Source organism: Pristiophorus japonicus, chromosome 21, assembly GCF_044704955.1.
Source record: "Pristiophorus japonicus isolate sPriJap1 chromosome 21, sPriJap1.hap1, whole genome shotgun sequence".
Lineage (NCBI taxonomy): Eukaryota > Metazoa > Chordata > Chondrichthyes > Pristiophoridae > Pristiophorus > Pristiophorus japonicus.
The window spans coordinates 9,275,106-9,299,380 of record NC_091997.1 but is presented as its reverse complement, the minus strand read 5'-3'; the positions used below and the strand labels follow the sequence as shown (position 1 = coordinate 9,299,380).

General features: G+C 41.2%; 1 protein-coding gene across 3 annotated transcripts in view; it reads right to left on the bottom strand.

Annotated features, from left to right (window-relative positions):
* Window positions 1-24,275, bottom strand: part of nbr1a (NBR1 autophagy cargo receptor a) — a 61,552-nt gene that overhangs the window by 17,858 nt on the left and 19,419 nt on the right. For all 3 annotated transcript variants that reach the window (XM_070864371.1, XM_070864374.1, XM_070864373.1), the window contains exons 7-15: window positions 17,612-17,832; window positions 15,367-15,531; window positions 14,179-14,385; window positions 13,112-13,250; window positions 11,141-11,425; window positions 9,624-9,713; window positions 4,358-4,525; window positions 3,995-4,070; window positions 1,730-1,837 (exon numbers count right to left, since the gene is read on the bottom strand). In XM_070864371.1, coding sequence (XP_070720472.1) covers window positions 1,730-1,837; window positions 3,995-4,070; window positions 4,358-4,525; window positions 9,624-9,713; window positions 11,141-11,425; window positions 13,112-13,250; window positions 14,179-14,385; window positions 15,367-15,531; window positions 17,612-17,832 — 1,459 coding nt within the window. The remainder of the gene's footprint in view (window positions 1-1,729; window positions 1,838-3,994; window positions 4,071-4,357; window positions 4,526-9,623; window positions 9,714-11,140; window positions 11,426-13,111; window positions 13,251-14,178; window positions 14,386-15,366; window positions 15,532-17,611; window positions 17,833-24,275) is intronic.

Here is a 24,275-nt window from a genome sequence, read left to right as displayed (position 1 = left end):
TGTATTGACGTGGATAGAGAACTGGTTGGCAGACAGGAAGCAGAGAGTCGGCATAAACGGATCCTTTTCAGAATGGCAGGCAGTGACTAGTGGGGTGCCTCAGGGCTCAGTGCTGGGACCCCAGCTATTTACAATATACATTAATGATTTAGATGAAGGAATTGAGTGTAACATCTCCAAGTTTGCAGATGACACTAACCTAGATGGTGGTGTGAACTGTGAGGAGGATGCTAAGAGGCTGCAGGGTGACATGGACAGGTTAAGTGAGTGGGCAAATGCATGGCAGATGCAGTGTAATGTGGATAAATGCGAGGTTATCCACTTTGGTGGCAAAAACAGGAAGGCAGAATATTATCTGAATGGTGACAGATTAGGAAAAGGGGAGGTGGAACGAGACCTGGGTGTCATGGTATATCAGTTATTGAAAGTTGGCATGCAGTTACAGCAGGCGGTGAAGGCGGCAAATGGCATGTTGGCCTTCATAGCTAGGGGTTTTGAGTATAGGAGCAGGGAGGTCTTACTGCAGTTGTACAGGGCCTTGATGAGGCCTCAAGTGGAATATTGTATTTAGTTTTGGTCCCCTAATCTGAGGAAGGACGTTCTTGTTATTGAGGGAGTGCAGCGAAGGTTCACCAGACTGATTCCAGGGATGGCAGGTCTGACATATATGAGGAGAGACTGGATCAACTGGGCCTGTATTCACTGGAGTTTAGAAGGATGAGAGGGGATCTCATTGAAACATATAAAATTCTGACGGGACTGGGCAGGTTAGATGCAGGAAGAATGTTCCCGATGGTGGGGAAGTCTAGAACCAGGGGCCACAGTCTAAGGATAAGGGGTAAGCCATTTAGGACCGGAGATGAGGAGAAACTTCTTCACTCAGAGTTGTTAATCTTTGAAATTCTCTACTGCAGAGAGTTGTTGATGCCAGTTCATTAGGTATATTCAAGAGGGAGTTAGATATGGCCCTTACGGCTAAAGGTATCATGGGGTATGGAGAGAAAGCAGGAAAGGAGAACTGAGGTAAATGATCAGCCATGATCTTATTGAATGGTGGTGTAGGCTCGAAGGGCCGAAGGGCCTACGTCTACACCTATTTTCTGTTTCTTATGTTTCTCATTCATAGGAATAGGAGTTTCAGACTTACGAAACTCCTATTATTATGAATGAGAAAAATACGTTACCGTGATTGGGTGTCCAGGCCCACGTGACTCCTACGGACGTCCCAACGTGAATGCGCTCCATTGCGCAAGAAGAGGAGGCCTCGAGTCCGGGATCTTTGGCCAGCATTCGACCAAATGGTAAGTGCGTATCTTTTCTCCTATTTTTCGTCGAATGCCCACGGGAAGAAGAAATCGGGATTTTAGGGCCAATTTGTTCCAAGACTTAAAGTACAGAAATTCAGGGCAAATAATATCTTTTTTTTTTAAATCACTGCTAGAAATTTACCCAGATGAAAAAGAAAATCAATTAGAGATTAAGAATAATTTTGAAGTCTGCAAATTTAATCTGAAAAATTAGTAAAAGTTAGAAACAAGAAACCTGAAGTTTGAGACTATACTCCACCACTAGGTGGAACATAACCACTAGATGGTTCAATATAGAGAAAACAGACTCCACTGCAAGGTGGATTCAATACCAGAGAGGTTCTTTCTCCAGATACCTACTGCAATTCAAGTTGTTAAATCCCAGCCCATAGCTCCTAAATGAAAAGCAAACATTTTCTTACCAAACCGCGACTTAAAGTGAGCTTCATTTTCCTCTTCAATCTGACCAAGGCATGGCCTCTCCATTAGTGGGCCGTCGTAGGGCAAAGGTGACATGCATGGAGTCATGTCTTGGAAATAAAAGCAGAATTTTAAATTGCAAAACTGAAATATGTAAAAAAAAAGATTACATAATTTTAAGAAAAGTATTTCCAAAAAGGTACAGGAGATGTCTAGCTTACAGCTTCTTTAAATACAATGTGAAATTATTTGTAAAGTGTAAAAACTCTGATTATATAGAATTACATAAAATTTACTGCACAGAAGCAGACCATTCGGCCCAACTGGTTATGTCTATGCTCCACACAAGCCTCTTCCCCTCGCGCCCCCCCCCACTTCAGCTAATCGTATCAGGATAACCGTCTGCTCTTTTCTCCCTCATGTACTAATCTAGGTTCCCCTTAAATGTATCAATGTTTTTTGCCTCAACTACACCATGTGGTAGCAAATTTCACATTCTAACCACAATCTGGGTAAAACAAGTTTTTCCCCGAATTCCTTATTGGATTTATTAGTGACCATCTTGTATCTATGACCCCTAGTTTTAGATTCCCCACAAGCAGAAACATTTTCTCTACATCTACCCTATCAAACCCCTTCATAATTTTAAAGACCTCTAGTAGATCACCTTTCCACCTTCTTTTTTCTAGAGAAAAGAGCCCCAGCCTGTTCAGCATTTCCCGATAGTTATAACTGCTCGGTTCTGGTAACTCCTTGCAAACCTTTTTGGCACCTTCTCCAGTACCTTTATATCCTTTTTGCAATATGGAGACCAGAATTGTGCACAGCACTCCAAGTAATCTAACCAAGGTTTTTACAAGTTTAACATAACTTTGCTGCTTTTCAATTCCATTCCTCTAGAATAAGTTTCGGTTTCTGGCAGGTATCAGTCCTCTGGGCACACTGACTGGACAGCCTACAGCAGTGTGACTATCTTGAATTGCTGCTGTTTTTTTGATGTTAGTTTATGAACCAGAGGTTTGTATTTTGATCATTATAAAATACCTGGATTAGAAACCAGTCAGAACCATAATTTAAGATTATTGTTTCAGAATTATTTTACCATTTTAGACAAAGAGAATAGACGGATTGACTTCATACAATTTTGAATCCTGTTGGTTTTTTTTAAAAAAAGATCCAAACTTAGCTTCAAAAGAAATCTTGAAAAACAACAGAAACCAGAAACATTATATGCACTAACTAGTAATCCAGTGCTTCACTGCACACAATCATGTAACATTTTTCTATTGGTCACATAACGAACAGCCTCAATACATATTGTAATAGATGTCTTGCCAAAAGTATACAAGACCTCCAGGTTCCAGCAATAATCAAGAATGGAATAATCCCACAAGGCATTACAAGGTACAAGGGCACTGCAGGCAGCAACAAAATCCTGAAATTTAAATGAAAGCATAAAACTACAACATTATCTGAACCTTCTAGTCACCACTGCTGTATGCAAAAACGTTTACATCTCTTCATTCTTCTATACAGGACCCAGAAAAGACATTCACACTATGTTTGACAAGTCCTAGTATGATAAAATTGTCACCTGTTCATAATTGGTAGGATTGTGGATTAAAAGACAGAAAACAGCAGGCCACTTTGCAAATTGGAATTGTATGAACAGTTGGCAATTTTCCAAAATTATTTGGGCAACAGGATTTCATAATTTTAAACACATAGCCCCAAAATCGGAATTATTCGAATGAAAAAAGACCCAACTTTTACATTTTTCTTCGTATTCGTATTTCTTCTTACCAGGCTGCATCCTAGTGAAGATAAATTCTAGAATACTAATTTAACTAGAAACTGACATTACCTTGCTTGTTCTGCTGCACCAGGGAGAATATTTTCAACAAATTGCGCTGGTGTGATTTTCGGCAAAGATGCTAAAGATTTTCATAGCTTCAATAATGCGCGGTAAGGATCATGCCGTGGTTACTAGCTTAACATAAGCCATAGATTGGGTATGTGGGATTTAGATCAAGTTTTTAGTAATGATGGACTCAAAATTAACACAACAGTCATAACCTGTTTTCAAAAGAAAACGACTGTACTGATGGTCTTGCATTTCTTCATTTATGAAAAGTTGTAAATGCATTTTAAGATTAAAATGGGATCAAAATTAACTCAATAGTGGGATTTTCATTACGATAGCAGTTAAATGACAAAAGGATTTATTGGCAAAATGGATTATAGGTCCAAGTAATTTAAAATCTTACCAACTGGGGTGTTGTTGGGTACATGTTCCATTTCCTGCACAATATTTATGTCCAGCAGTTCAAATGAAAGTAAGTCCTAGAGAATTGAGGAAACAAAATGACGATTCCTTACTGCAGTCATCCTCACAGCTATAGTGCTCTCAAAAATGACAAACTTTAGAATGTACATACAAATCACATGGGTAAAAACAGATAAGCCTGCTGGTTTGAGCGCGTAATCTTCTATGTACCCTGTGCACCAGTTCCAAATACATAAGCCATGCTAATACATGTAGTTAATTCTGTAAGAAACAAATAGTTTGAACTAAAAACAGGAGTATACATATCCAGTTTAGTCCAGCTTTTACAGCACACGGTATATACCTGCGCGGTCAGAAGGTCTACAGATGGCACCATTGTGTAAAAGTCCCGGTGCTGGTCTTTACGGTGAAGTTTGGGCAATGCTATGGCTGCTGTTTTTGCAGACTCTGCTTCTTCAAGAACAGGCACATTCAGCTGCTTCTCAGTATCTGCAGTCAAGGAAGTCTCTTTCTAAAAAAAAAAACAACTTTTATCGGTCTTAGACAAACTACTATCTACTTATCATTTACTAAAACTTTGTGAATTTATCAGCTTAAAAGTTTTAGATTAAAAAAAAAAGATTCTTTAAAAAAAATATGTATTCCATATTTAAGCAAATTAAGGATTTAGTTCAACCTTGTTGGGAGTCAAGTTGAGTTCCTGATCATGGCGCGTGCAGAATAATTGCCTGAAATCAGTCCTAAATTTTCCTTTCACCAACCTGAATCTATCGCCTTCATGTCTAGATTTAATTTGAAGTACTGTTCCACATTTACCATTTCTGTACCGTTTATAGGGCCATAATTTGCGGCCCCTACGGGCCTGTAAGGGCCGCGTAAGTTCCGGGTTTTACGTACAAAGCATATGCACGACAACTGGAACTCGTGATCTATCAAGAATTTTCTTGACGGATCCAATGAATCCCCGGAAAAAGGGCCTTCTCGGGCAGAGAGATCTCCAACTCATGCCGAGCGAATGTCCATAAAATTCCAATGCCCGGTAAAAGTAGGCGTAAGGCCTGCTTTTACCAGCGCAAGTGTTTTAAAAAAAAAACACAAAAATTGAATGTTATCATTTATACATTAAAAACCCTGTGCAATAAGGCAAGTTTATTTTTAACCCCGTTAAAATATGTACATTTTTCAAATAATTACATTTTTGTTTTAAATATTTAATTAAATGCCATTTTAATTAATTTTAAACATGTCATTTTTTTTTAAATTTAAAGTGTAGGTGTATTTTTTGGGGTATTCCCATTCATTCTTATGGGGTTTCCGTACATGTAGAATTCCTATAAACATGAATGGGGATTCCCTTCTTTCATTGGTTGTCCCGGCCCACATGATCCCTGTGGTGCTTGAGAACCGTATGCGCCGTTGAGATACATGGGCCTCTCCCCGCGGGTACCCGGAGAGTCCCAGGACTGCAAATCTCCGTACCACCAGGTACGCGGGCATTTTATTTGCGGATCGGAGGCATTTCCCCACAGGACGCCTCTGACCGCAAATTCAGGGCCATTATCTTACATATACTTCAGGGTTCATTTACAGTCACTTCCTGTCAAGGCTGTACAGGACAAGCTTTTCTAGTTTTTGCAGTCCTCTGATGCCATGGATCAATCTTGTGGCTCTCTTGAATATCTCCCAGTGACAAAATCTGGACACAGTATTCAAGGTGTGGCTTGACCAATGCAGCGTGCTGTTTAAGTGTCAGTGGTGGTTCAGTGGGTGGCTCAAAAATCTAGGCTGACACTCCAGTGCGTTACCGAGAGAGCATTGCACTTGTCGGAGGTGCCGTCATTCGGATGAGACGTTAATCTGAGGCCCTGTCCGCTCTCTCAGGTGGACGTAAAAGATCCCATGGCACTATTTTGAAGAGCAAGGGAGTTATCCCTGGTGTCCTGGCCAAAATTTATCCCTCAATCAACAGAACTAAAACAGATCATCTTGTCATTATCATATTGCTGTTTGTGGCAGTGACTACACTCCAAAAGTACTTCATTGGCTGTAAAGCACTTTGAGACGTCCGGTGGTTGTGAAAGGCGCTATATAAATGTATGTTTTTCTTTCTTTTAAACATTACTTGTCCCTACTCATTTGAGCATATAGTTTAGCATTCCATTTGCTTAGTTGATTGCTGCTCTGCATGTTAACCAGTCTACCAATACATCCAGATCTTTTTCAAAGTCACCTGTAGCTATTTCACTATCATTCATGGAATATGTAATAATCATCCATTTTTTCCCTTATTGCAATTGCACTTATCTACCATGCCACAAAAATTGCATACATTAATTAGAAAGGGTACAGAAAATGAGCTAAAAGACTGATCTCAAGTGTAAGGTGATGGAGGTTTGAGGAAAGTTAGAGAAACTTAAAAGGGGAAGGAAATCCAGGGAAGTACTTCTTTACTTTATAAGAAAATGGTAATTTCACCCAAATTTCTTAAAAAAAAAAAATCAATTGTATCATCATCACGGAGACCTACAAGTAGGATTATCAATATGGAGCTACTACATAACAATTAAAAACAAAGACATTTTAAGTGAAACGATAATTTTCTTCTGTAAAGAGGGGTAGTACTTGGAATTTTAAAAATCACAACTTTAGTCTCCTTTAAACCTTACAGCACAGAATGAAGGCAGTAATGGGAGGATCGTATCCATATCAAGAAAGTAGGACCAGAGAGAATGCATTCAAATTAGTAAAACGTAATTTTAAACTTGAAAACCAGGAAAATTTATTTTAGTCAAAGAGTGATAAATGGTTGAATTATCATCATCATCATCATAGGCAGTCCCTCGGAATCGAGGAGGACTTGTTTCCACTCCCAAAGTGAGTTCTTTGTGGCTGAACAGTCCGATACGAGAGCCACAGACTCTGTTACAGGTGGGACAGACATTCGTCGAGGGAAGGGGTCAGTGCGGTTGGTTTGCTGCGCGCTCCTTCCGCTGCCTGCGCTTGGCCTCTTCGTGCTCTTTGCGTTGAGACTGTAAGAGCTCAACGCCCTCCCGGATGTACTTTCTGCACCTCGGGCAGTCTTTGGCCAGGGTCTCCCAGGTGTCAGTGGTGATGTAGCACTTTACCAGGGAGGCTTTGAGGGTGACCTTATAACTTTTCCGCTGTCCTCCTTTGTCTCGTTTACCATGAAGGAGCTCTGCATAAAACATTTGCTTAGGGAGTCTCGTATCTGGCATGCGAACTATGTGGCCTGCCCAGCGAAGCTGATCGAGTGTGGTCAGTGCTTCAATACTGGGGATGTTAGCCTGGTTGAGGACACTGATGTTGGTGCGCCTGTCCTCCCAGGGGATTTGCAGGATCTTCCGGCGACATCGTTGGTGATCGATCTCCAGCGACTTGAGATGCCTTCTATACATCGTCCATGCCTCAGATCCATATAGGAGGGCGGGTTTTTACTACAGCCCTGTAGACCATGAGCTTGGTTGTAGATTTGAGGTCCTGGTCTTCAAACACTTTTCCTCAGATGGCCGAAGGCTGTACTGGCGCACGGGAAGCGATGTTGAATCTCCATATCAATGTCTGCCTTTGTTGATAAGAGGCTCCCGAGATATGGGAAATGGTCCACGTTGTCCAGGGCCGTGCTGTGGATCTTGATGATTGGAGGGCAGTGCTGTGTGGCGGTGACAGACTGGTGGAGGACCTTTGTCTTACAGATGTTAAGCGTAAGACCCATGCTTTCATATGCCTCAGTGAATACATTGACTATATCCTGGAGTTCAGCCTCAGAATGTGCGCAGACGCAGGCGTCGTCCGCATACTGCAGCTCAACGTCAGAGGTTGGAGTGATCTTGGACCTGACCTGGAGGCGGCGTAGGTTAAACAGCTTCCCACTGGTTCTGTAGTTTAGTTCCACTCCAGCGGGGATGCAATGCGGATTTCGTCCCCTACGGGGCACAACAGACATGATCTTTGCAGCGCGACAGTTGCAGGAAAAATGCAGGAAGCAGCGCCAGCCCTTATACATGGCCTTTTTCGATCTTTCAAAGGCCTTTGACACAGTTAACTGTGAGGGTCTATGGAGCGTCCTCCTCCGTTTCGGAAGTCCCCAAAAGTTTGTCAACATCCTTCGCCTGCTTCACGATGAAATGCAGGCCGTGATCCTTACCAACGGATCCATTACAGACCAATCCACATCCGGACCAGGGTCAAACGGGGCTGCATCTTCGCTCCAACCCTCTTCTCAATCTTCCTCGCCGCCATGCTCCACCTCACAATCAACAAGATCCCCGCTGGAGTTGAATTAATCAGCCAAGCAATATGATAGAGACTGATATTTAAAATATAATTTGATAACATGACGGGACTAATGCACTAGAGTGACGAGCTTTGATTGGCTAAATTCTTATCTATGATTTCTCTCAAGTTCTTGCTAACTTGGAGCTGTCGAAGGTTAGAAAGGAAACCCTGCAGCAGCGGGGAGTTAGACTTTAAGCAACACGAGGCTGAGATTTAGACCAGGCCAATGAGAAAAATACTGAAACGGACAGTCATGGGGTTACCAAAGAACAAATGAGTCCCAGGAAATAGGGCTTTTAACATTGGCTTGAGTTAATGGATTAATTAGACTACAGAAAACAAGTTATTAGTGCTGGTTTTAGCAACAAGCAGGTAGTTTTTAAAAAAACGCAGCAATAAAATAAGGCTCCCTTATAAACCACAAAAACACTCGTTCAATCCCCGACCTGTATGGAGATACATTATCACTCTTGATTGCTATCTTATAATCCAGCTACAAAGTATGCATGTGAATTTTGCACGAGGATAGGTTTGGACTCAGCTGTGATGCCCAGATTCTGGAATAGCCTGGATTTTATGAATGGGGCTATCTCTTGATAGGGTAGGACTTCCATCTGCCATGGAGATGCTCCCTGACATCAGGCACATTTCTGGCTCCGGGATAATTAGAATGCTCCTCCCCCTCCGCCAGGAAGTCACATCAGACTAGGGGTGGAGACTTACCACAGGAGGAAGAAGGTGACCACTGATCTGCCAGAAAAAAATCTTTTTGGGGCCATATTTTTTTTTATGAATGGCTATGCTCTGAGAGCACTGTGTATCAGGTCCTCTTCATTCAAAGCTCCATGATCACCTCCAACGTTAGAATGCTGGATGCTAGGTCAGTTAGGGCCAATTTAATGTGCATGCACCTGCCCAGTGATGGGTCCACCCACCAGGAAATTGAGGTAGAGGAGGGAGGTGGGACTTGACAGAGTGAGCCCCAAGTCAGTATTTTCAAATGGCTGTCCCAGATCCACTGAAAAAATATTGGCAGAGATTTAGCCCCATGTCTTAGCTCACATGAAGAATGGCCACTTGGCAAAGTTACATGAAGGCACTGGCATCTATTTTATGTCTTGAAAACTTAAGAAAATCAGAAAAGGAAACAAAAAGCAATGTCCCTTTAAAAATAAACATTTTAAAATGTCAGATTATTAGTTGTAGAATCACAACAATGGGAATTCTACCATCAATAATATCAAGTTAAGGCAAATAGCTCCTTGAAGTATTGCACTCTCATCTCTCTAAAACATGTATGTATAGTTGATTACTATTGTAGTTGCTGTTTCTGCGGATTCCGCTTCTTCGGGATCGGGCACAATATGTTGCTCCTCAGTCCCTGCAGCCAAGGAAGCCTCGTCCTAAAGAAGAAAATTTCAACACTCTTAAATCTAGGACAAATTCAACTCTTGTCATTTACTGAAATAACTTTACAGGTTACTCCTGAGCAAGCAACATCTCAGGTTCAATCCTGGGGCTGCGCTGAGTTAGCGAATCTCAGTCAGGATGACAGCAGAGGTTCCGTTAGCCTCTGTGTGATGGGGTAACTTACCTTTTGCCTAAAAGTCTAAAAGTTGGACAAGGGGTGAACAGAAAAAATGGACACTTGGGTGAGACAGTGGAGGGTGGTCAATGTCTATAATGCCATCACCAGAATACTTGTCTGTGGAAAGCATAATTGCAGAACCTAATCCATACGTTGTCCAGCAGGGAGTCAATAGACTGAACAGGAGCAGGTCGTCTACCCCCAGACTCTCACGCTAATTTGATTTTTGTGCATTCAGGTGTCACACTGATATTCCAGTTATACGGTCACATTTACAAAGATGTCTATCTTAACACTGCCTCACATCAACAGCAAAGTCCTGACAAAACGCGGGCTGGAAATTCGGTTTCACCCCGCTTGGGGCGCTAACTTTTGAGAAGCTGGAAGTTTAGCGGCAGGCACTAATCAATCTCGCTGCCCACTAATTTCAGTCTCAGCGCTCAAAGAACGCAGGGAGCGCTAAATCAGGCACTAATGGCATAGATGAGTGGCGTTCGGCTCCAAGCAATAATGAATATGAGGTGTTGTGTAATCGGGATTGAGCATTGGCAAAGGCGCCTTCAGGAGAAGGTCACTGGAGTCTGCACAATAGCCCCTAATGATTCAGGAAGTGCAGAACGGCGATATGCTGTGGGATGAAATGTAAAGTCCTTTGACGGTCCGCAACACTCCAGGGACTAAGCAGCCTTTATTTGGTTGCAGATACATCCTGCGCTCTCTGCCACTCATAACAGACCTTTGGAACGGAAGTTCCCTGACAACTGGGACGCAGTAAGTAGCGCCTTGCTGGTTCACGCCTCCGCTCCCCAGTGCGAGGCAGTAAGGTGGGGAGTGCTACTGAAGTGTTCAGATCATTGCACGCTTGCTGAGCTGACGATCTGCACAGCAAAAGGCGCCGAGGTGTTAACTCTTATCCCGGCGCTTCGGGAGCCGGCGAATTCGCCATGCACCCTGGGATTCACCCCAGGGTCCCCGGCAGGCGTTAACCTGCCGAATTTCTCCCCCATATATATTTTGCTGTTTTGTTTATTTGAATGGGTCATAAATAAGTAATGTTACCTAGCAAATGTGCGCTTTTTGAAAATTGTAGTTCTCCAAAAATGTGTAATGTTTGAAACAAACAGTAAAAGTATCACTTTATATAATTTGGCAGTCTGTTATACAAAAAAATCTCACAAAACACAAATTTACTACAGTGAAACAATCCACATTGGGTTCAAATATTTGCTTCATTCAACTTACCCGACTGCCAAGAAATCTAGTCTTGATAGAGCTAAAAAGGGAGTTTTCATTCCCATCTGGGGCTTCAGTGAGTAACTGGGAGTCAATAATAATGCTGCACCATACTCTAGGTCCAAACTGTTCACCTTTATGAGCCAAGCGCCAATGAGAAGTATAAGTGCCTTCAAAATTGGGTGCAACAAATTCCACTGACACAATACCAATGTCTCCTGGTTGTAGGAATGGAACAGATACTTCCTTTTTTGCAGAGAAAGCCAGAGTGAGATTCCCCCACATGAACTGGAGCTGTCAAAACATGAAAAGAATAAATGTAAATTAATCTCAGTATTTTAAAAATGAGAACTAAATAAGTCTGATTTTATTTTAATAAATCATTTCCCATTCTCCATTTTCACAAACCATCAGAAAACTGGGCAAGACTTTCTGGGTCTTAACTGCTGTTAACATTGATCCAGATCAATCAGCATGGAGATACATATCTGGGTTCAAGATATCTGGTCCAGGCAATTTGTCCACCGTAAGTCTGAGTAACTTCTTTAGTATTACCTCTCATTTGAATATTAACTTCCACTAACTGGAGAACCAAGAGAGATCTGTGTAGAGCAATCTCAATGTCCACCTGCTCCATGAAAACTTAGGCAAAGTACTCAATATCTCTGCCTCCAATAAAAGCTTGCCTCCTTCATGTTTTAATGATCATACCCCTTCTACCACTATCCTGTGACCACTAATGTCATTTTGGAAAGCTTTTCTTATTGACCTTTATTTAATAATTTTTCTCCCTCTTAGATCTTCAAATCTGCCTTTTTCAGCCTTCTTATATAGGTTCTTTGCATTTGTCCTGGCTTTCTTTTTTATTTTAAAATCTGTCCCTAAGTGCTATATACTTTGTCAAGTTTCAAATTCGATCTGATCTTCCTATTCATCTATGCAAGCCCAGCCTATGATTTATTCCTTTTTCCCCATAATGAAATGCTTTGATTTATACCCTTTCCATCTTCTGTAGAAATATTTCCCATTCTGAATCTACAGTTGCCACATTTTCTTTCCATCTAAGCTGAGCAAGGTTTTTTTTTCAAACTCACTATAATTTGTTTTTCCAGTCAAGTATCCTTGTCCTCAACCTATCGTTTTCTGTTCTTTCACTGAACCTAATTATGTTGTCATCTATTTGCTCCTTTTCATTACCTAGGTTAAAGAGTATTTCCTCTCCTGTTAACTGAAAACAGTCATGAACACTACAAACCATCCCCCACCTCACCACAAAGAGCTTCCCTCTCCCAGTCTATTTTTAATTAATTGTTTTTCCCTACAATTATAATGAATGTTCATTTCCTTTTATTTGTTCAGCAGTCTTCAATATAATTCTAACAATATGATTGTACCCCTGCTATTCATTAGCCAAATCCAAAAAAGCTTCTGTTTGGACTTATCTATTTAACTCTAGTACAAAGAGCAGTCAAAATTGAATAACATAAAAACACAAACATACAAGTTGTGCTTTAAATTAAAAAAGGACCAATTTAAAATGCAAATTTAATTCCTCACATCAACACATGTTGTGGGAGTTACTGAGCAAAGACTAAATACATTTCTGTGCAGGGTTGGGATGGGGAAGGGAAATACTAGTGCTTGGGCTGCTGTTCTGTACCTTCCAGCAGCTGGCCCAGCCGGGAGCAGATAGATTATGACGGAGGAAAGAACAGCAACAGAAGTACAGAAAAAGTACCTAGCAAATAAATAGAACCGATGCGAACTACATATAATGATCCTGCAAACCCGTGAAAGAACATTTATAACTCATTGAGAAGACAGATTATTAGATGCTGCTGATTGTCATATCTTGTTTTCAGCTACAAAACAAAAATGTAATTACAACACTACTTTCACTGCAATTCTATCAGTTAGCTGTCAGTGCAGACATTGTGACATTTTTGCTAAATTGTAACATAAAGAAAGGCAGCTATTCACTTTTGTGGCAGATGTCCAATTAGCATTGCCAGTGTTCTTCATTCTCCAGTGCTTAATAAATTTAATTCCTGGCTGAAGATGAGTACCATCAGGGAAGTTCTCGTCCACAAATTCAGCACTGAGTGTTGAAATAACAGGCCTGCAAAATGAAAAAAAAAATTAGCAACCATCAAAGCAAAAACACAAATGAAATAAAGGAGTGTAGGGCAAGAATATGTTATGTTGATAGATACCCCTTTGTTCTTAGGCTTAGCTATAGCATTAGTTACATTATTTAGAAGAAAACTATTCAATGTTGACTCACCAAACAGACTTCACTTATTATACCTTTGACAATATGTGTGATGTGGAGATTGATGGTTTTTTGTGTCCAAAGAACTGCTATTGGAATTTTCTTTTCAAGCTATCAGGACTTAGAATGGATTAAAGTCTCACATACCACCAACGCATGATGGTGGCTCCCTGTTCAAATACTTTTAAACATTTTTCTTTTGCCAATTTCAAGCCACCTCACAAGACATTATACCTGTACTCTACAGCTTCCAACTACATCGGTCAGTAAATCAATTCAAAATTGCCAAGTTTAAAAAAAATCTATTCCAACATCCACAAAACTCACCTCTGTCCTTTAGGTACACACTCATCAGAGGCCAGCAGTAACAAAAATACATCACTTAGGCTGCAGCCTCCGGTACCAGCAAGTAATGCAATCAGTCACTTAATGATTTGTTTTCCATGAACAATTGGTCTTAGATGTCTATCCACAATTTATCAACATATGGAGAATACACAATTACTACCCATGGGGTAACTTTAGGTACACAACTAATACAGGCTCATCATTGATCTATTGGCAAAATGATGTTATCTGGTCATTAAGTTATACTGCATTTTATAGTTGGTTAAAATTTCTGGACAAAAGTATATGGAACTGTAAAATTGATCTGCAGCATTTATTCAACCATCAAAAACATGGGGGGGGGGGGAGGGGGATTGTTTAATGGGTTCTATTTTTCCACAAAAATGCTGCAATGGTGTCCCAAACAGTTAATGATCCTTCTGCTTACACTGTTGAAGAGCCCTGGACTCCTTTAGGTTCGTGTATCGGTTGATTCAAATGTTCCATGACATGCACACCATTCCATTGCAGATGTTTTTTCTGCAGCTTTAGCTGTTTTTTAATCTCCTTAAACTCTGCTTTGCGTTGCCTCTTTTCAGCTCGCAGTCTTTGCTTTTCCGTTTTCAAAAAAGTTTTATCTATTTGTTTCTGCAACCTAAACAAAAGTTGAAAATGCATACTTTAAAATTTACTGCGGAACTTTTTTCTCTAACATTTGGATAATATGGTAATCTTCCCAATATTGTTTGAGAGATACAAAAGTGCGTAAAAGGATACAGAGGGAGGTTATACAAGCGTGCTTTACAGTGGAACACATCTTAAATGAGATTTTGAAACTTAAAAAATCTTTTCTCCAATACATTTTGAGGACTTCAGTGTTTACAAGCCAATTAGAAAGTCAATACTCAAACCAGTTGTGAATAATGTGATGTTTCGGCAAAGTTCTTTCAAAAATTAAGTTATAGACACACATCACTTTGGGCACAACATGCAAACCACTGTTCGACCACATTGCCAAAGAGAGCACAGGTTTAATTTACAGATTACATTTTTGCTAGTACTAATACAATAATCTGTTTATTGTTTTCAACTATAAATCAAAGGCACCTCAACTACATCAAACGAATTCTGAATGTCGACACATAGAAATTACAACACAGAAACAAGACTGTTTGGCCTAACCAGTCCCTGCCAGCATTTACCCTCCACGTGACTAAATAGTCCTAATCACATTTACCTGCCCTGTTCTTGTATCCTTTCATCTCCTATCTTCAAAGTTGACATAGTTTCTTTCTCAACCACTATCCATGAATGTGAATTTCAGAGTCTCACAACTCATTATATTAGCTTTCTTTTGCTCTCTGTTCTAAATTTCTTACATTTAATATTGTATCTATTGCCCATTATTCTAGACCTCTTAACTGCTGGAAACTGTCTATTCCGATATACTTGATACTTGTCCCATCCTTTCCTAATTTTGAACACTTCTATCACATCACCCCATAATCTGCATTGTTCTGATGGAAAAAAAGACCCAATTTGTAAGTCTTTCTTCATATTTGTATTTTGTCATACCAGGCAGCATCCTAGTGAAGTTAAATTCTAGAATGCTAATGTTAGTAGAGATTGTCATTACCTTGTTTGTTCTGCTACACCAGGGAGAGTGTTTACAACAAACTGTGCTGGTGTGATCTCGGGCGAAGATGTTAAAGGTTTCCTCAGCTTCAACAATGCGTGGTTAGGATCATGCCCATAGCCACTAGCTTCACAGGAGTCACAGATGGTGTATGTGGGACAAATGCTATGAAAATAAATTACACTACCTTAAGTATATATTTTTGTAAAATAAAATTATGTTCAAAACACTCTTAATAACCAAGTTTCTAAAACCAAAAAGTTACATTTTAAGATTAATATTTTTCCTTGAGAACTCATTCCAGTAAAACACTTAATTTATATTTTTAGCTGGTGGTTTTGGGAAAAGATCGTTCCTTCCTAATTACTATCAGTTTACAAAATCACCTGTGGAAGTATACAGAATAGAAAAATAAATTGTAGATATAACCAAACATACGGATGGCATTTAGCATGAAAATTTGGGTCACCTCATGCTTCCCATTGTTAAGTTCCAATAAGAATAGAAAAGGCCCATCACTAACCCGGGCGTTAATCGATAACAGAAAATAAGTTTCAATGTTTGCAAATGGTAATTACAACTCAGTCTGTGTATACATAAACCGATAGACAGTAAAGATTGTTTAGCACAGGTAGAGGAAAGGGACACCGCCAAAAGATTAAGCTAAGGTTTTTACACACATGCAATAAAGTAGGGATATTTAAATGCAGGTTACTTCTGTGAAATTACATTACAGTTCTGTTTCCTTTAAGGTACAATATAGGTCAATTATGCTACACAGTTGGTATAGGTGTGAAAATACTTTGGTCTTCCACTGATGCAGTGTCACTGGGGTCTAAAATCACCCAAGTGCCTGCCACCACAATGGGACTGCTACTGCTTCCACTTTGCATCTACTACTATAATTGAAGTCACATTCAAAAGGTTCCCAAAATGTCAACTCTCTCTCAACATTAAAATTTAACCAATATTCTGATGCTGTTGAGTGCCAACGACACTGCCACAACCATGCATGTATCCACTGTCCCTGGATAAAGAGTGGAATCAGATAAGGGTCTGCCAATTCACTTGAGAAACATGTAACAATGCATTCACACTCCACGAATTTAGTGAAAGTACAACACCAAAACCACTTTACACTGATGTGAAACTTGGATGTGCAAATCAGGTGTGAAGTCAAGTGACTCTGAAGCAAATCAGAGCAAGACTCCCTCCTCCAGATGTTCCCATGTGTCTCTGCTTTGTTTGTGTGACTAGATTTAGACTACACTTACAATATAACTGCAATATCAGTGCAAACCAAAACCTCTGCACATCGATGCTGCAGTTGCAGTGTAAACATACCCTTAAACCTGTAATTAATCTGCTGCAAAGACACCCACATGGCAAAACAGCACACTCGCAAACTTCAACTATTATTCAGACTTATTTACCCACAATGATCAAGTTTTGACAGTTCTCAGTCAGGCTGCCATATGGCATAACAGAAGCTCCAACTATTTCTTAAACTAAATTAGATTAATTTGCTTAATTTCAATGTTTAATGCATTAGTCATCTGAATCTAGAGCCTGATCAGAGAATACACACGAACAGCTAACAGAACAAAATAAAGAAATAGGAGCAGGAGTAGGCCATTCAGCCTCTCGAGGCAGCTCCGCCCTTCAATAAGTTCATGGCTGATCTGATCTTAGCCTCAATTCCACTTTCCTGCCCGCACCCCATAACCCTCGACTCCCTTATTGTTCAAAAATCGGTCCATCTCCACCTTAAATATATTCAATGACCCAGCCTCCGCAGCCCTCTGGGGTCGAGAATTCCAGATTCACAACCCTCTGAGAAAAGAAATTCCTCCTCATCTCCGATTTAAATGGGCGACCCCTTATTCTGAAATTATGCCCCCTTCGTTCTAGATTCCCCCAGGAGGGGAAACATCCTCTCTGTATTTACCCTGTCAAGTCCCCTCATAATCTAGTAAATTAAAAATATAATGCTGAACTATAGAAAGCTGTTGAAGGAAATAGATCCAGATACAGTGGGAGTGAAATTCATCTTGGACGGCAGTGCAAAATGGGCGACTGTGAATCGGCCACCCGTTTTACACATCATCCGATTTTAATTTCCATTATTCATTTTACTCTACGGTCCAAGGCAAATTTTATCCCCGGTGTATCATCCCCAGTATATCCAACAGGCACAATTTAAATGAAACCAGGTACATAAAATATCATTTACGCTTCATATTACCTGCACTGGTAGCGTATTCCAAGAATACGAGACTGGCAGTTGCTACAGGCCATGAGCCAATCATGGTAGCTGATCTGTGTAGTGTGGACCTCTGGAACTTGGATGGGAGGAGGTGCCGTCAGGGCACTGGAAGGGTCACGCTCCTGCTGCTGAATGCTCACCTTCTCAAAGAAATCGCAACAGATCCGGTCAATTGTTTCTCTCACGAACTTATCTTTGAACTGAAAATTAGAATGTACAGAAGCTGAAGTCCCAGATAGCAAAAAAAAGATACAAGAGATTAAAATACCATTATAACTGGCAAAAAAATGGGGCAGAACGTTGTGCTCTCGTGCCACTGGCGGGGCCTTGTACAGCGAGCAACTCATTGGAAATTCATGGGTGCTTTGCCTGCGATACTTTCTCGGTTGATATTAATGTGAAGCAAACAATGGGAATTTGAGATAAATTGCAGCTTCAGGCCCCTTTGGTGGTGCCGTGCCTCAAAGTTCTGCCCTGTTCTCTTGCTTGGCTTCTTGTTTACATGTAAACATAGCAAAGAAAGATCCAAGGAGAAGCAAGCCACGGGATTTGTCATATGCTACGCACTTATGAAACAACAAATATACCAGAGAGTACAGGAAGGATAGCATAATGTTTCTGTGAAGTATGGTATTTCCTGAGGCAGACAAAGTATCACCATAAACCTAACTTATTTTGGGGTGAGGAACAGGAAGATGAAATCTTTTGTGATAATATTTAGTTTGTTAATAGGTCTGCTAATAGTGGTAAATGCATTTTTTGTTTTAAAAAGAAAATCACTAATATTCTTGTTTTCTGCAAATAAGTACAAAGCAATGACACTTTTCAGACTATCTGCATTACTACTGATTATATAGAGGAAGGTGAATGAGTACATCAGATACAAGTTATATATATATTTATATTATATTTAAAAGGTTTTGGAGGTTCGTTGTGGACTGCCAGCAATACAAATGGGGTACCTATACGCAATTCATAAGCTTGGATGAAGGCACCTGAATGCTACATAACATAGAAACATAGAAAATAGGTGCAGGAGTAGACCATTCGGCCCTTCGAGCCTGCACCGCCATTCAATGCGTTCATGGCTGAACATCTAACTTCAGTACCCCATTCCTGCTTTCTCGCCATATCCCTTGATCCCCTAGTAGTAAGGACTACATCTAACTCCTTCTTGAATATATTTAGTGAATTGGCCTCAACAACTTTCTGTGGTAGAGAATTCCACAGGTTCACCACTCTCTGGGTGAAGAAGTTTCTCCTCACCTCGGTCCTAAATGGCTTACCCTTTATCCTTAGGCTGTGACCCCTGGTTCTGGACTTTCCCAGAAGGGTCAATGCAGCACCAGACTGCCCCTCTAATGTTGCAAATCAGTCAAACGTATGTAGAACTAGATTGTTAAGACCTAGCTCAAATCTGCCAAGACAAATGTAGGATGCGACAACTATTATCGGGACTGACAGCCATTACTATGCCCATGTAAATATGTCTGGACAACATCAGCTTAGTGCCCGTGGGCAAAGATCAGCAGCAGAAAACTGACCTTAATGTCTGTACTCACTAACAAATATCTGTCATTACAGTTTCTCTGAGCTAGAGTACGGGAAAAGTTTACACTTATTTTTAATTCTTATACCCGCACCCCCGCCCCCCAACAGTTTTATGACGCATGCTGGGGTCCAGTTCTATAGGCTTTGACAAACCTCCTACACCCCAACTGTAATGTATTTGCTTTGCGGGTTCTTTGCTTAAGAATTCATAGTAACACATTGCTATTAAGAATTCGTTGGTTTATTAGCAAAGGTTTAACAATCACACTACACATTACCAATTCATCCACTAGGCTCACAACCATCTGCTAATCGTGGATCTCCTGAACCCAACTGGCTGGGATTTTATTGAATCTTGTGGACATCACGTGACTGGCTAAACCACTCCCAATTCAACAGCTCTACAACTATTTTGTAAAACCTGTAATTCAAATGCCCCTTTTTTAATGGGGGGGGGGGGGGCGGCAGGGGCACTAAAACCGACAAATAAACAAATGAAACTTTAGACACTAACAGATCAAATTAAAATTTGGTTGCGGGGGGTGATGATGCACTCCAGTCCCTCCGGTACCCACCTCTTGTGGAAGGCCGCAAGCGTATCGGTGGACACCGCGTGCTCCATCTCCAGGGACACCTTGGCTTGAATGTAATCGTGGAAGAGAGGCAGGCAGTCGAACTGAATGACCGCCCGCTGCCTGGACCGGCTGATGGCCCCCTTGGCCATGCCCAGGAGCAGTCCTACGAGGAGGCTTTCCGTCCTGCCCGCTCTCCTCCGCACAGGGTGCCCAAAGATCAGGAGTGTGGGACTGAAGTGCAACCAGAATTTGAGGAGCAGCCTCCTCAAATAATGGAATAGGGGCTGCAACCTCACACATTCAACATAGACAAGGAACACGGACTCCTCCAGACCGCAGAAATTAAAAGTGGCCTGGGAATCCGTGAACCAAGTTAAAAACTGATTGCACGGGATTGCTCCGTGCAACACCCTCCAGGCCAAGTCACCAATAAATAGAGGGAGGACTCCCGTGAAGAGAGCACTTCATTGGGGACCCCTGCCTCCTCCGGACGGCTAGATGGTGCGCCATGGCGTGTCCGGACGACAGACAAGGATGGTAAAGTGGGGAGTGTGCAAGAGCAGCCCATACAGGAATCCCCTCCGCGCAGAACTGAAAGGCATGGAGGGGATTTCCCGGAGGGCAACAACTCTACAAACCTGTGAGCATATAGTACACCAAGCAAGGAGACATTCTTTATGCTTCATAGACAGCAAATGTCAGTAGGCACACAAAGGGCATCACAGGGAGCCCAATCTTGTCCTCACCTGTTGTCAATGCACATGCACCAACCAGTAAGGTTCACTCGATAGAATTAGCTGAAGGACGTATGCAGATTTCACCCCCACACCCCCACCCCACCAGTTCAGGAACACAGAGGACAAGTACAATGCCCCCACCACTGCTTGTCTGACAATTAACATAGTTAACTCAATAAACTCAGCATAGACTAGGGATCAAATCATAGACCTTCCATGTCTTATGACTCAACAGCACACCATATCTTCATTTATTTTAAATTCAACTTCCCTTTGACCATTTGGCCTGTTGAGTTACATTGTAGGCCAAGCAAATCCCTAGAAATTAAACATCTGGTTAGGTAAACATAATGAGTTAAAGATCGATCCCTGAAAATGCACAGAAGTGCTGGTTCGCAAACTACCATCTGCCTGGATTCAAAAGGCTTTAAGCCATTAGCTTTCAGTTACCTGTTCTTCATATAACTGTCTAGTCTAAAAGCAGCATGCTATGAAGAACAAAATGTGCAAAAGTTACATTATTGGAGGTTTTGTTTAAACCGAGTTGACAATTTTGTTACTGGTGAGCCAAATTTTATTATGGCAAGCAACTGAATTGAAGCTTTCAAGTCAATCTGGGTTAAACTGTCATACAGGAGTGACATTTTATCACACATAAGATATCAATAAGAACTGTAATATCAAAGTTTTTACTACAGAGGTGTCAGTCTTAGCTCAGTGGTAGCACTCTTGTCTCTCAAAAGGTCATAGGAGTGGAGGTTAAAGATCCACTCCAGAGACTTTCGGACATATTCCAGCCCAACATTTCAGTGCTGTCTTTCAGATGAGACATCAAACTGAGGCCTTATCTACCGTCTCAAACATCACATGGCAGTATTCAAAGGTCACATGGCAGTATTCAAAGAAGAGCTGGAGATTCTTCAGGCTTTCTGGACAATATTTATTCCTCAATCAATATCACAAATAGATTATCTGATCATTCATCTCACTGCGGTTTGTTTATCCTTGCTGTATGCAAATTGGCTGCTGCATTTCCCTAAAACAGTGACTGCACTTCAAAATTTCTTCAATGTCTGAAGTACTTTGGGACGCCCAGAGTATTGAAAGATGCTATACAAATTCAAGTTTTTTCTTTTAATATCTGGAAAGAGATGTCTTATTTAATCATAAAAGCACAGCTCTGTGTAGATGGAAAGAATACAGGCAAACAAATGTCAACAAAGAAAATAGGTGTAGGAGTAGGCCATTCAGCCCTTCGAGCCTGCACCACCATTCAAAAAGATCACGGCTGATCATTCCCTCAGTACCCCTTTCCTGCTTTCTCTCCATACCCCTTGATCCCCTTAGCCGTAAGGGCCATATCTAACTCCCTTTTGAATATATCCAATGAACTGGCTTCAACAACTCTCTGCGATAGGGAATTCCACAGGTTAACAACTCTCTGAGTGCAGAGGTTTCTCCTCATCTCAGTCCTAAATACCTTACCCCTTATCCCAAGACTCTGTCCCCTGGTTCTGGACTTCCCCAACATCGGGAACATTCTTCTCGCATCTAACCTGTCCTGTCCCGTCAGAATCTTATATGTTTCTATGAGATCCCCTCTCATCCGTCTAAACTCCAATGTATAAAGGCCCAGTTGATCCAGTCTCTCCTCATATGTCAGTCCAGCCATCCCGGGAATCAGTCTGGTGAACCTTCGCTGCACTCCCTCAATAGCAAGAACATCCTTCCTCAGATTAGGAGACCAAAACTGAACACAATATTCCAGGTGAGGCCTCATCAAGGCCCTGTACAACCGCAGTAAGACCTCCTTGCTCCTATACTCAAATCCCCTAGCTATGATTGCCTTCTTCACCGCCTGCTGTACCTGTATGCCAACTTTCAATGACTGATGAACCATGACAACCAGGTCTCGATGCACCTCCCCTTTTCCTAATCTGCCGCCATTCAGATAATATTCTGTCTTCGCGTTTTTGCCCCCGAAGTGGATAACCTCACATTTATCCACATTATACTGCATCTGCCATGCATTTGCCCACTCACCTAACCTGTCCAAGTCACCCTGCAGCCCCCTAGTGTCCCCCTCACAGCTCACACCGCCATCCAGTTTAGTGTCATCTGCAAACTTGGAGATATTACACTCAATTCCTTCATCTAAATCATTGATGCATATTGTAAAGAGCTGGGGTCACAGCACTGAGCCCTGCAACACTGCCTGCCATTCTGAAAAGGACTCATTTATCCCGATTCTCTGCTTCCTGTCTGCCAACCAGTTCTCTATCCACGTCAGTATATTACTCTAATACCATGTGCTTTGATTTTGCACACCAACCTCTTGTGTGGGACCTTGTCAAAAGCCTTTTGAAAGTCCAAATACACCACATCCACTGGTTCTCCCTTGTCCACTCTACTAGTTACATCCTCAAAATTCCAGATTTATCAAGCATGATTTCCCCTTCATAAATCCATGCTGACTTAGACCAATCCTGTCACTGCTTTCCAAATGCGCTGCTATTTCATCCTTAATAATTGATTCCAACATTTTCCCCACTACCGATGTCAGGCTAACCGGTCGATAATTACCTGCTTTCTCTCTCCCTCCCTTTTTAAAAAGTAGTGTTACATTAGCTACCCTCCAGTCCATAGGAACTGATCCAGAGTCGATATCCAGAGTCAAATAATGCAACTCGCTTTGTTCATTTTTCAGAAAGCAATAGTTTGAAAATGGGGATTTCAGAGGAAACTATGTCCTGTTATTAATCTTCTACATTTATCAACAACATTTACTTTGCTAATGTTGCACAATAGTATTGCTTTATATTTCTACGTTAACATTTTCAAGGCTATTTCTAAAACTCTGATTACAAGTCACTCATGGTTTAAAGACATCAAAATCAAATATAACACTAACTAATTGTCCTTTTATGTAAAGAACAAGATAACTCTACAACTCCAAAAACAAAACAAGATTACCACAAAGTACTAAGACAGATCTATAAATATAAAAAAGCATCATCCCTATGCCAGTTACCCACTGTAAAAACTACGTTGGTTTAGAAACATCGGGCCAAAAATTGAGGTCTGCGGTGCTGCTCCAGAGTATGCCGCTGACCTGCAAAAAGAATATGCACTTACTTGATGGCGGCCCTCCTGCATAAACATGTGCTCCGTCACTGCGAGTAGGAGGGCAGGGTAATGGCTCACGGATCACAGGGACACAGCCAGTGTGGAAGTGTACCTGAGATCATGTGGGCCTGGTCTTCCAATCAGAAAACAGACCAACTTTCATTCATTTAAATTACTACATTACTTCAGCCTTCAAAATACATACAGATTTAGCTTTTATTGTGGGGATCCAATTCAGTACTCAAAATTCCCACTTCTAAACAAATACTGTGCATGGTACAGAAAGCTATGAAAGATAAATGTTTTAACTGCAGCCGTACCAAACACTTGGGATTGCTTTTCATTAAAGCTTTTAAGTCATTTAATTTTAAAAAAGCATTTTTTTCATTTTGGTTATCCCCTTACACTGTAAAAACGAGTCCTGTGCCTGATTCCACAACTGTAAAATTTTCGTACGTAATCGTAGGACAGTTGGTGGGCAAGTAGCCCAACTCTGTGCCAGCAATTGGGTTTTCGGTGGCGATGTGGATGGCCTTAAACGCGCAAGTTGACATACCGCAAGATCGGGATTTAGCGCATGCCGAATTTGTGGTGGATTTCAAAGGTAGTATGACAGCATACTCCGAGTACACCATCATACCCAGCACAAAATCC